This window comes from Chanodichthys erythropterus, chromosome 23 (genome assembly GCF_024489055.1).
Source record: "Chanodichthys erythropterus isolate Z2021 chromosome 23, ASM2448905v1, whole genome shotgun sequence".
Taxonomy (NCBI): domain Eukaryota; kingdom Metazoa; phylum Chordata; class Actinopteri; order Cypriniformes; family Xenocyprididae; genus Chanodichthys; species Chanodichthys erythropterus.
In genome coordinates this window covers 5,615,690-5,629,136 of record NC_090243.1, presented here as the reverse complement: position 1 = coordinate 5,629,136, position 13,447 = coordinate 5,615,690, and the positions used below count along the sequence as shown (strand labels likewise).

General features: G+C 43.6%; 1 protein-coding gene across 1 annotated transcript in view; it reads left to right on the top strand.

The window, feature by feature from the left end:
- The window catches only part of cntnap2a (contactin associated protein 2a), a 301,573-nt gene that overhangs the window by 248,335 nt on the left and 39,791 nt on the right, over nt 1-13,447 (top strand). The window contains exons 20-21 of the mRNA XM_067378732.1: nt 5,406-5,639; nt 6,861-6,994. Coding sequence (XP_067234833.1) covers nt 5,406-5,639; nt 6,861-6,994 — 368 coding nt within the window. The remainder of the gene's footprint in view (nt 1-5,405; nt 5,640-6,860; nt 6,995-13,447) is intronic.

Sequence of the window (13,447 nt, the reverse complement as noted above, 5' to 3'; positions counted from 1 at the left end):
AAAACATGAGACAAGAGCGCACGGCAAGTGAACATACACACAAACCGTGCGCTCACAATAAAGACAGGACTGGGAGCGCGAGTGTCCGAATCCCGACACGAAACCGAAACCAAACTAGACACGAGTGCCGGGATCCGAACGCCACGCTCCCAACATGAAACAAAGCACGCAGACAAGAGAGCGCACAGCCCCGAGAACCCTCGAGACCGTACGCTCAAACAAAAACCCGACAAGAACGGGAGTGTCAGAGCTCTGTCACAAAACCAAGAAATAAACAAGACTGAAGTGACAGAACCCTGACACTACCCCCCCTCTAAAGGGACGCCACCTGGCGTCCCTACGAGGGACACAAGACAAACATGACAACATACACGACACAAGACAAAAAACACCAACAAGACAACATGACAGAACATCAGAATACAAAGACAAAGAGGGGAGGGAGGGAGGGGAGCCAAGTCAGCCAGCAAAACAAAAACAGAATGTCTTAAGGAAACCAGGGAGGGACGGGAGGGTTGAGCCAGGGAGGCTCAGGCAGGTCTGGGGTCCCAGCTGAGGGCCAGGGAGGAGCTGGAGGGACAGACCAGGGCGGGACCGGCGGGACAGACCAGGGCGGGACCGGCGGGACAGACCAGGGCGGGACCGGCGGGACAGACCAGGGCGGGACCGGCGGGACAGACCAGGGCGGGACCGGCGGGACAGACCAGGGGGGCTTCAGCTGGTCTGGGGTCCTGGCTAAGGACCAGGGCGGTACTGGAGGGACCATCCAGGCAGGCTCCAGCAGGGCAGACAGCTTGGCAGGCAGCGGCAGGGCAAGGCGCTCGAGTGGCGCTGGCAGGGCAGACCACTTAGCTGGCGCCGGCAGGGCAGACAGCTGGGGTGGCGCCGGCAGGGCAAGGCGCTCGGGTGGCGCCGACAGGGCAGACAGCTGGGGTGGCGCCGGCAGGGCAAGGCGCTCGGGTGGCGCCGGCAGGGCAGACAGCTGGGGTGGCGCCGGCAGGGCAAGGCGCTCGGGTGGCGCCGGCGGTGGCGCCGGCAGGGCAGACAGCTGGGGTGGCGCCGGCAGGGCAGACAGCTGGGGTGGCGCCGGCAGGGCAGACAGCTGGGGTGGCGCCGGCAGGGCAGACAGCTGGGGTGGCGCCGGCAGGGCAGACAGCTGGGGTGGCGCCGGCAGGGCAGACAGCTGGGGTGGCGCCGGCAGGGCAGACAGCTGGGGTGGCGCCGGCAGGGCAGACAGCTTGATGATGGCCTCCATGGCCGTATCAGGGAGAGCAAGCTGCTCTGGGACAGCAGTGGGTTCAGGCTGGGGCTGCTCTGGGACGGCAGCGGCCTTGAACTGGCCGACAGATCCAGAGTCAATCACACCAGTGTGCATCCTCCAGGCACGCAAGACCACCAGGACATAAAAGGCTAAGACCACCTTCTGGGCCATAACCAGACCGACATGAAGAGCGGACTGCTCCAGGAGGGCAGCGGCCTCGGGCTGCTTCGGGACGACAGCGGGCTCGGGCTGGCAGACTGGACTGTGGTCGACAGACCCTGAATACATCCTCCAGGCACGTAGGACAATCAAGGCGTAGAAGGTGAAGACAGCCTTATGGGCCATGGCAGGACTGACCGAAGGAGCGGACTCACTGGCTAGGGCGGACTCAATGGCTGGAGCGGGCTCTGGAGCAAACTCACTGGCTGGAGCGGGCTCTGGAGCGGACTCACTGGCTGGAGTGGACTCACTGGCTGGAGCGGGCTCTGGAGCAGACTCACGGGCTGGAGTGGGCTCTGGAAAGGCCTCCGGGCCTGAAGCGGGCTCTGGAAAGGCCTCCGGGCCTACAGCGGGCTCTGGAAAGGCCTCCGGGCCTACAGCGGGCTCTGGAAAGGCCTCCGGGCCTACAGCGGGCTCTGGAAAGGCCTCCGGGCCTTGAGGGTTGGAGGAAGGCTTCTTTCTCCTCTTCCTCCTCTTGTGAGGGTGAGGCAGTGGCACTGTGCCTACCTCCTCTGTGGGCGCTGCAGCTTCTTTGGTCAGCTCTGGGGGTGCTGCAGCATCCTTGGTCGCCTCGGGGGAGACTGCAGCGGTCACAGCCACCACTGGAGAGGCTGCAGTGGCTTCAGCCACCTCTGGGCAGGTGGCAGATGAGGCTGACCTGTTCTTCCTCCTCCTCCCTCTCCCCGAAGAGGTCATCGGAGGACTGGGGACCTGGCAGCTTGTGAGGGGAATGGGAGGTGGACCAAGAGGGGGAAGGCCACCCTCCTCTCCGCGGTTGTAAACAAACCCCACAAACTGCCAGAAGGACAAAATCCCCAGCATTCCCATCTCCCAGGCGCTGACGGGCTCATTAAGGCTGCTGTTAAAAATGTCCTTGAGCGCTGCGTCGCTGATGTTGAGCCCCTCCGCTGTAAACACAAACAGGTGAGCAAACTCCTTCACGCTGGCTTCCCCTTGCCGAAGAGAGAGGAGCTTGCTGCGATGATCCACCATCAGTTGTGCGGAGGGGCTGGGAGATGGGAAAAGGAAGATGCCCATCCTTCTGCTGAGTCCTCAATTGGCTGGTTCGTTCTGTCAGGTGTAGGGAGGACGAGGACTCAAATGCAGGTTAGAAGGGCATTTTATTAAGCAATAAAAATAAAAACAAAAACACAACAAAAACAACCCCGTGGGGGAAAACAGACTTGACTTGACTTGACTTGACTTGACTTGACTTGACTTGACTTGACAAAAGGAAACACCAGGAAAAATATGACAACGAACCAGCACAGGACTGCAAACACAAGGAGAATAAATAGGAGAGCAAACAAGGCAGGTAACAAGGGAGGACAGGTGGGGCAAATCAACCAATAATGAGGTAACAAGGTGGGCGGGGTCAAGACAATAGACGTGAGAGCACATGGCACAAAGAAACACATGACAAGCCATGTGCTCACACCAAAACAAAACAAAGACACAAGCACATGGCCAATGAAGACAAATCACAAGCCATGTGCTTACACAAGACGAGACATGAACACGTGACTATGAAAACTCATAAGCCACGTGTTCACACAAAACAAGACAACATGAGAGCACGCAGCCCGTGAAACACAGACTGCGTGCTGCACAAGACAACACCACAACATGAAAGCACGCGGCAGGTGGAAATCACCGCGTGCTACACAAAACATGAGACAAGAGCGCACGGCAAGTGAACATACACACAAACCGTGCGCTCACAATAAAGACAGGACTGGGAGCGCGAGTGTCCGAATCCCGACACGAAACCGAAACCAAACTAGACACGAGTGCCGGGATCCGAACGCCACGCTCCCAACATGAAACAAAGCACGCAGACAAGAGAGCGCACAGCCCCGAGAACCCTCGAGACCGTACGCTCAAACAAAAACCCGACAAGAACGGGAGTGTCAGAGCTCTGTCACAAAACCAAGAAATAAACAAGACTGAAGTGACAGAACCCTGACAGAGGGGGGAAATTATCAATGACTAGACTTACTGAAATTTGAAACAATTGAACAGACTATTGTGCATGTGATGACTTATACAATGAAATGACGCTCACACGTTTTGGAGCGAACAGCCATTAGACTGAGAATCAACAATCAGTTTAGATCAACAAGATCTATTCACTTGGAAATTGTGCTAAATGTAGGCTACCTGTACTTAATCTTTTGCAAAGTTGTACTGAGACATTGAGACATGTACTTAGACATTTGCAATTTGATGAAATGAATGAGAAAATCAATTCTGTTGTGAACAATTACCAAGTGGTTTGGAGGTTTGTCCATGTTGTTTTGAGAATGTAATTTCTGTTTCAAGAAATGAGCCAAACCAATGGAGAAAAACTGTAATTTGTGTTCCGAAGATAAACGAAGGTCTTACAGGTTTGGAACTACATGAGGGTGAGTAATTAATGAAAACATTTTTTGGGTGAACTAATCCTTTAATTATGGTCCTTGGTATAAATGTGCCTGAGGCCTATTTACACCAAAAGCAAAACCCACAGATAGACATTTATTCCAGTTATTATCTTTGAAGGATTTCAAATGTCTTAATGCAAATATATAACCAATTTGACAATAGAGAGATCACTTGCTTTAATGCAAAATCAAGAACTTGAGCTTTATCATTTCAAGTCAACATTAAATTAAAATGCACTCTATTTTTTTACCTCAAAATGTTAAATCAGAATATCAAAACTCAATCTTTCGGTGAAAATGACAGACATATGCAGTACTTCTCTAATCATTTAGTCTGCTTAAACCCCACCTGTTACAATTAACTGCAAGCTCATATTTATTTTTGAGTGCCACGCCCACATCTTAAAAATTCAATCAACAACCAATGCTTATTACCAAGTCGTGGCCCTGCATTTTTTCTTTTTCAAGTAGTAGTACAGTAGATAAAGGATCCACTCCAGGGCCTGTAAAGTTGTTGGTCCTCAGAGCACATCCCAGAACTGTAATTCCTAGTGTCTGTTCCAGCCTTACCCTGCTATTCATGCTCCTGCTGTATCGAGGCTTTTGCCCCAGTGGTACTCAAACATTGTGTTTTTGTCTCTGTTGCCTCTGAACCCCACAGTCCAGCCTGGAAGAAATGTAAAGAATACTCAAGGGCCTAGTAGCAAATAATTAAACCAATCTATAGTCTCTGCACTGATTTCCTTCCTCCTTCTGATACAGCATTTGTACAAAGCTCATTTGTACTTAGCGATTTGTTCCCGGGGGCAAAACGGCTGAATGAGAGAATGCCATGAATAGCAGATAAACCCACCTCGTCCTCTGTGTACATGAGATATTCGGTGCGGATGCACATTGTCATGTTCGTTCACTCTCTTTTTACCCTTGTGTGTATTTACTTCATTACCCATGTTGATTTCCCATGGTTCTCCCTGTTCCACCCCATATGCAACAAATCCTGCGTTGTTTATACTGCTTCTGTGCAAGACAAATCAATGCATACTTGCACACATGTCCTAGCAGCCGGGTTAAACGATCCATGTAAGGACCTTTGTTCTCCCCCTCAAGTAAAAAGGTAATAGGAAAGTGTCCTCTGGTTTTATAGCTGTTGAAGAAGCCCCTCATGAATACAAAACATGTCTATAATGTCAGTTTCCTTGCCCTTCTACTGCAGATGGCCAAGCCAAACATCACTTACCATTCACAGTGCACATTTATTGAACGGTGGCCATGATTTTGCCGGAAGTATGATGTGTTCCGGGTTCAACATTGGTTTTGTTTGGTCTTCAAACAGCATTCCTGAAAAGAGTCATAGATTTAATTAGAACTAGGTATCACTAGCTACTTCACAATACATATTTGATATATGTCAATTTTTTATTGACATAATTGTTGTTCTAGGGCCAACAAGAATGTTGCCTAAACATCAATATCATCTAAAAAAATGCCTCATTCTTTTGCAGACGTTGGCGGTTTCTTTGAGGCGGGAACACTGGTCAAGTATAATCTGGTACCTGAAGTGGTGGCTGCAGCCTCCAGCCTGGATGAGAAGAGCGTAATCCACCACCAGCCCGCCGAGACCAACCTGACACGAGAAGACCTGACCTTCAGTTTTAGCACCTCTACTTCTCCCAGCCTTCTGGTCTATGTCAGCTCAAAGACCCAGGATTACATGGCCGTGGTGCTCCATCACAATGGTAAGACGTTGTTTGAGCCATTGCGAAGATGAGGCAAACACACTGATCCAAAGACCCTTTTCACAGACTGTGATGATGTTATTAAAATCATCCACAGTTATTAAAATAATAAGTCTAACAAAGTTTTTTATATTTTAGTTCTTTTAAATGTATGTACATTTATAACTATACTTTGGGTATACATTAAATTACATTGGTCTCTTCTGACCAATGTAAAGAATCTCTCAATATTTTTTTTCCTCTTGTGGAAAGTCGTAGAAATTTTATCCTGGATTTTTTTCTTTTACTATTGTGGCTGATGGGAATGCAAAAATTATATTTGTTGTAATTTACAAGTTTAGAAGTTTACCCAACTATGACTTCTGCTTCTGAGAACCCCGGAAATGTGAAAAGGGACTAACAATGGACCCTTTAAATGACTATATATTCAAAATCAAATATGTTCTGATTAGCTGTTATTGCACAGCACTGTTGCTTTCAGTATGAATGGACAAATTGCGAACCCATTGCATCGCACCTGGTTAGTCTTTGCAGTTCTTCATTAAGTACTGATGCTGACGAAATACATGTGTGTCTGTATGATTGTTCCACAGCAGTTCTGAAACTGCACTGTAATAATAAAAGAGAATTTATTGCAGCAGGCTGAATTGCTTTTTGAAGTGGAAGCGCAACAGTAAAAGCTAATTATATGACAAATGGCAAGAGCGCAGGCAATTATATCCCTGGGTTTTTTTTTTTTTTTGGTTTTTTTTGGCATAAGCACAACACTGTGATCCATTTTTTTAGAGTTTAAAAGTAAAACGCACCCAGTTTAAACCCAGTCCCCTTCAGGGACACGATTTCACATTAAACTCAGTGACTCAGATGTACCATTGTTTAATTTGTAGAGCGGTGTTTTCGTTAAACACCATTCCATAAAAGCTAAAGTGGACACACAAGACTGGTGATGCTTATTCTTTGAGTTAAGCAGCATAAGCCCACATCAAATTTTACTCTGTAGCCTCTGAGCAAATTTGGCCTTTGCTGTAACCCAAATGAGGTTGTGCTCTTCCCTGCAGCCTTGGGCCATTGCGCAGGAGTGTGCAGTGGAAGTGAGTGATGTCAGAGAGTAGAACTGATGCACAACCCTCACTGACTCATGCATTCTGCATTCAGGAAGACTGCAGTGCGGGTTGAGCTCTCAATAAACGTGGTCTTTCTGTCTCACCCTGTTTCATTCAGGTACCCTGCAGCTGCGGTACAACTTGGGTGGTCTCAGAGAACCCTTCACCATTGACATTGACCAGAGGAACTTGGCCAATGGGCAGCCCCACACCGTCAACATCTCCCGGGTGGAGAGAAACATAGAAGTACAGGTGGGAAACACGAGACTGACCAATCTCATGTATTAATTCTGATTCAATAATGCAGTAGTTAGCAAGTCAGTTTCCTCACTGTCTACTAGGCACCTTCTAGAGCAGCATCCTAACTGCAATGAAACTTCAATAGGGACTCATTTGAAAATCTCTACATAGGTAACTAAACCTGACAAAAAATCTCACATTTAATTTCACAGTTATGCTGAACGTTAACATGTCGTCTCCTTGGAATTACACTGCTCAAAAAAATTAAAGGAACACTTTTTAATCAGAGAATAGCATCAAGTCAGTTAAACTCCTGGGATATTGATCTGGGCTGCGTTTCCCAAAAGCATCGTAAGCCTAAGTTGATCGTAAAAACGATCGTACGAGTGATCTTAATATTAAGGTCTGTTTCCCAAAAGCATCGTAACTTAAGTTGCACTTGAAAATGATCGTAGATCTACGAGTGCTCAGGAGTAATCGTTAAGCCCTAAGTGCATCGTAAGAAGACAGAGTTATGAGGTCACCTACAGGACAACCGGCAGAATACACCTTTATTCAAGTGCAATGTGTATAACATAGCTAAGGTTTTGACTGTATTCCTCTTAAATCCTCTTTGTTGTTTAATATGAAAAGAAAACGGAAGAAAATAAAAAAATAAAAATACACATGATGTCATAAATAGTGCTGATAAAACATGTCTGCAATAAAAAAATTGTCTGTACACCTGTAGAAATTGGCTAGATGAAGTACATAATTTGTACTACTGTCACCCTATATACCCTTTATATAGGCTTTATATAGGCCTACCACCCATGGCCTAAAGCTCTATGAAATACTATAGGAGTTCTTCCAAATGTTTCTGAAGTGACTGACTTTTTTCAACTATAAACTAAATTTTAAAACATAAACAAGTTTAGATATTAACTTCAAAAACACTGAATCACAGTTTGATTGATTTCACACACACACACACACACACACACACACACACACACACATATACACATATATATATATATATATATATATATATATATATATATATATATATATATATATATATAAACTATAATTAAAGTTAAATATAGACACTATAGTTAATTTATGTAAGTGAGAATGACAAAATAAAGTAAACTGTGACATATTATGCCCAAAAATTCTTCATACAGTGGACTACCAGTAAAATTGATACAAATTTGGAACCAAAAATTATTCAGACACTTTGACCTGACCATGTTTTGCTAAAGTGTTATTTGAGATCTTGTCATATTTTACTACCATTAAAAAAAAAAAAAAAAACTATAGTGAATAATCTGTAATAATGAATGAAATGTTCAAGGTGTCTGAATAAATTGTGGTTTGACTGTGTGTGTATATATATGAAGACTTCAGATGCAAAAGCCTCTAAGTGCCATCTGAAATTTTCTTATAAAATGAACAGTTTTATCAAGCTTGTAGGCCTATGTTTATGTTCAGTTATTTCACATTAATGGAAAAGAAAATGACCTATTAATTGCCATTAAAGTGAAATTACTGAACCTAAACATACAAGCTTGATAAAAATGCTAATTTTAGAAGAACATTTCAGACGGCACTTATAGGCTTTTGCATCTGAAGTCTTCACATATATATATATATATATATATATATATATATATATATATATATATATATATATATATATATATATATATATATATATAGCTTAAAGAAATCGTCTGAAAATTACATCTTTGTTTAGCTCTACCTCCTCCAGAAGAACATTAATTTAATCTTTTTGAAAGGTATCTTTATTTATTTATTTATTTTAAACCACATCAGGTGACGATTATTATTAGGTTAAACGTTAAAGGATACGATTTTATAAGGTAATATTCAGCACTTGAGAAACGGACAGCGACTCTTAAGTAGCACGTAGAGCGCGTTCTCGCGCGTTCATGTTAAGGGCATTTTTGGGAAACGCACGTGGAATTGCAGCGAGCGTTCGTAACCTCGCACTTAGAAAGCGCTCTTAAGAGCTAAGATACATCGTTATTGGGAAACCCAGCCCTGGCCAGTTAAGTAGCAGAGGGGGTTGTTAATCAGTTTCAGCTGCTTTGGTGTTAATGAAATTAACAATAGATGGGCAACAATGAGACGACCCCCAAAACAGGAATTGTTTTTGTTTCATTTTTTTCCCTACTCATCTTTTCTGACTGTTTATCACTAGTTTTGCATTTGGCTGGGGTCATTGTCACTATTGGTAGCATGAGGCGATACCTGGACCCTACAGAGGTTGCACAAGCAATCCAACTCCTCCAGGATGGCACATCAATACGTGCCATTGCCAGGTTTGCTGTGTCTCCCAGCACAGTCTCAAGAGCATGGAGGAGATTCCAGGAGACAGGCAGTTACTCTAGGAGAGCTGGACAGGGCCATAGAAGGTCCTTGACCCATCAGCAGGACTGGTATCTGCTCCTTTGTGCGAGGAGGAACAGGATGAGCACTGCCAGAGCCCTACAAAATGACTGGTGTGAATGTCTCTGACCAAACAATCAGAAACAGACTTCATGAGGGTGGCCTGAGGGCCCGACATCCTCTTGTGGGCCCTGTGCTCACTGCCCGGCACTGTGGAGCTCGATTGCCATTTGCCATTGGACACCAGAATTGGCAGGTCTGCCAGTGGTGCCCTGTATTTTTCAGATGACAGCACCCTGAGCACATGTGACAGTTGTGAAAGGGTCTGGAGAAGCCGTGGAGAACGTTATGCTGCCTGTAACATTGTTCAGCATGACCGGTTTGGTGGTGGGTCAGTGATGGTCTAGGGAGGCATATCCAAAGAGGGACACACAGACCTCGACAGGCTAGACAATGGCACCCTGACTGCCATTAGGTATCGGGATGATATCCTTAGACCCATTGCTGGTGCAGTGGGTCATGGATTCCTCCTGGTGCACGACAATGCCCGGCCTCATGTGGCGAGAATATGCGGGCAGTTCCTGGAGGATGAAGGAATTCATACCATTGAATGGCCCCCACGCTCGCCTGACCTAAATCCAATAGGGACATTATGTTTCGGTCCATCCGATACCGGTTGCACCTCAGACTGTCCAGGAGCTCAGTGATGCCCTGGTCCAGATCTGAGAGGAAATACCCCAGTCGTCTCATTAGGAGCATGCCCCGACATTGTCAGGCATGCATACAAGTACGTGGGGGCCATATAAACTACTGAGTACCATTTTGATTTGCTGCAATGAAATTTCAGCAAAATTGACTAACCTGCTGCATTAATTTTTTCACTTTGATTTTCAGTCTTTGAATTCAGTCCTCTGTAGGTTGATAATTTTCATTCCCATCAAACAATGTGGCATCCTTTCATTCCTTACACATAACCCAGTCCATATCAGTATAGATATCCAGCATGATATTTTTCCCCATTGAGATCTGATGTGTTTTCAGTGTTCCTTTAATTTTTTTGAGCAGTGTATAAGTTTCTAGCTGCATTCTGAGCAGTTCTGAGATATTTAGCTTCAAAGTCTTTGCATTCCATTGGACTTTATAGATATAACCTTTTTGTTTTCTAAATAAAAAGTCCCTGAATGTACTCAACATTAGCATAAAAATATGTTGTCACAGAATAAGAATATGTGAATAACTCAATTTTGACAAAAATGTCAGATAGAACCTTATAATTCCAATGGGACGATCTTGCTAATTTATTAATGCTAAGTTACTTTAATAATCACAAAAAGCACACTGCCCGGCCAAAAAAAAGTCACTTTTTGGAATTAAATAGGCAAATAAAGAGATCTTAAGAGATTAATGGAGTGTGTAGCTTTTCATTTCTTAAACAACCATGTAGGAAGACGTATCATGGCCATAATCCAGGATGACAAAGACAAGATTCATCAGGCTCAAATTGTTAAAGAATGGTTGGGAGGGAGCATGAAGAATCATTTTCACACATGAATTGGCACCTCTGAGTCCACCTTAGAGGACTGTTGTCAAACATTTAACATGGAAACATAATAATTACTGCAATAATGATCCAATTATAGACTCTTAAGCATTTGCCTATTTAAATCCAAACAACACCTTTTTTTTTTCTTTTTTTTTCTTTTTTTTATTAGGAGCTATTTTTTAATTAGGAACACTATTCTATTGATACTTTATTAATTAAATTAAATTAACTGAATAAAATTACATTTTAATTAAATTAAATTAAATTTTATTTTTCATAATACAACTGTATTTGTTATGATAAAATTACATTCATAATAATACAAGTATTTGTAATATTTGTAAATGAATAATACATAGCTTATACATATATTAGGTAAAAGTATCAATTAAATTTGTGGAATTAAATTAAATTATTTTCATTATAACACAATTATATAGCTTATACAGTACATAAAGTAAAAATATTGATTTTGATTTACAAACTATTGTATTGTAAGTCAATTATAAATTGCTTGTTTAAAAGTACTTGCATATAATATTTATTTAATTTATTATTAAAATAATATAAATTATTCTTACATTTTAATCAAAATGTAGTTGGTTTTTTTAAAATTGTGGAATGGCTAAAATTGTTGCCTAGCTTTCTTTATTTAGGAACAGAACTGATATGTCAAATATGCGGGTATGTGAGTGGATGTGTGCCGTGTCTGTTACCCAGGATGCACTGCATTAGTCTCACAGGCCCAACTGTAGTACGGAAGCAGGATAATTGAAAGCCTGTATTGATCCCTGAACTGAGACTCGGGGTACACTGTAGATTTTATTATATCCTAAATGGCAGGACACGCAGCATCTCATGTGGTCGTTAAGCAGGGTATTCAGCAAGATAAAGATGATAAAGGAGTGATCAAGATTACAGAAACGCATGAGCACTACCACCCCACACCAGTAGAAACTGTGGTGATATCAAGTTGTATCTGAAGGCAGGTGATAAAAATTAACTACAGAAGGATCAGGGATGTTCAAAACCATGTCAAAGGCTCAACTGTGCTGGTTGGGACACTTCTCCCCCTCACCATTGCTGTAAGAACACGTGCCAAGAGAATAATATTGAATGACAGAGGTGCAGAGATCATGTCAGATATACTGTGACCTTGTCAGCAAAATTGTGGGCTCTGTTGTCTTGTTGCTTTTCTCTGTCTATCTGTGTCTTTGGCTCCTGCTCTGTTCTGGGCTTCTAAATCAAATAATCAAATTCTTGCTGTGTGGACGGATGAGGCACAGCACAGATAAGCCCGTGGGTATGAGGCTTAAAGAAGGGCTGTAGCTCTCTTAAATTCTGCCTTATTTCTTGCGACACATCTCTGCCAAGCCCGAGATCCTGCAGACCAGAGCTAGAAATCTTGCATGGGGTGAAATATATATATAGAGATAGCCCATAGCCCTTTTACCCTGTCTTTATGGCCCCTGGGAACCCCGCTGACATTGCAGCAAATAGAAACCCAGAGCCATCCTTCACACAATGACCCTATGTGTGTGAGGGGTTTAGGTGTGTGTTTATGACACTAGGGGCAGCTCTCCTTTACTTTGTTGTGTGTATACCTGTGTGTTGAATGTCCTTAAGCACTGCTCATGTCCACACAAAAACACACACTGCATGGCAATCAAGCAGGTTTTCCTAAGGTAGATCACGTACAGTAGAAGTGTAAATTACAGGCAGGGTGCCTACAGATATCTGTTATATTTGTCCAAGTCTGATGAGTTCTTTTTAATTAGCCCAGCGGGTGTATAAGGGCTGTTAAATTAGTTTTTTATCTCAAAATTACATTTATGTCCTTTTGTTTTGTTGGAATTAACTGAATAACATGAACTTTGGTGACATTTAATACATTTCCAATTGGCCACTATGCTTTTTCAACAATAACAAGGTTTTTTTATACATATATCAGGAGCGTTTCCTCCAAGGAGGCAAGGGAGGCAGTGCCTCCTCAAAAAATAGGATGAGAAAATAATCCATATTCCAAAAATAAAACAACGCAAATATTACAAAATGTGACATTAAAAATTGTACAAGTCACTCGTTTTTCTAAAGGAACACTGTCCAACATCGATACCCACAGGTGAAGTTACAGCAGGAGTCCACGTCTCTCGTGCATCCTCTCAGCTCATAGAGAATCTACAGACATCCTAAAGCAGGGGTGTCCAAACTTGGTCCTTAAGGGCCACTGTACTGCAGAGTTTAGCTCCAACCCTAATTAAACACACCTGAACCAGGTAATCAAGATCTAACTAGGCATGCTAGAAACTTACAGGCAGGTGTCTTGGAGCTGGTTGGAACAAAACTCTGCAGGACAGTGGCCCTCCAGGAAGCGTGTGGGGGGTAATTGAGAATTAGCTTCTCTCTATTGATGTTGAGGCCCAGAATTGCTGTGGTATCCGCAACGGTACTGGTCTTTTCCTGCATCTGTTGTTGGGTGTAATAGAGAAGGGCCAGGTCATCAGCAAAGTCGAGATCATCCAGTT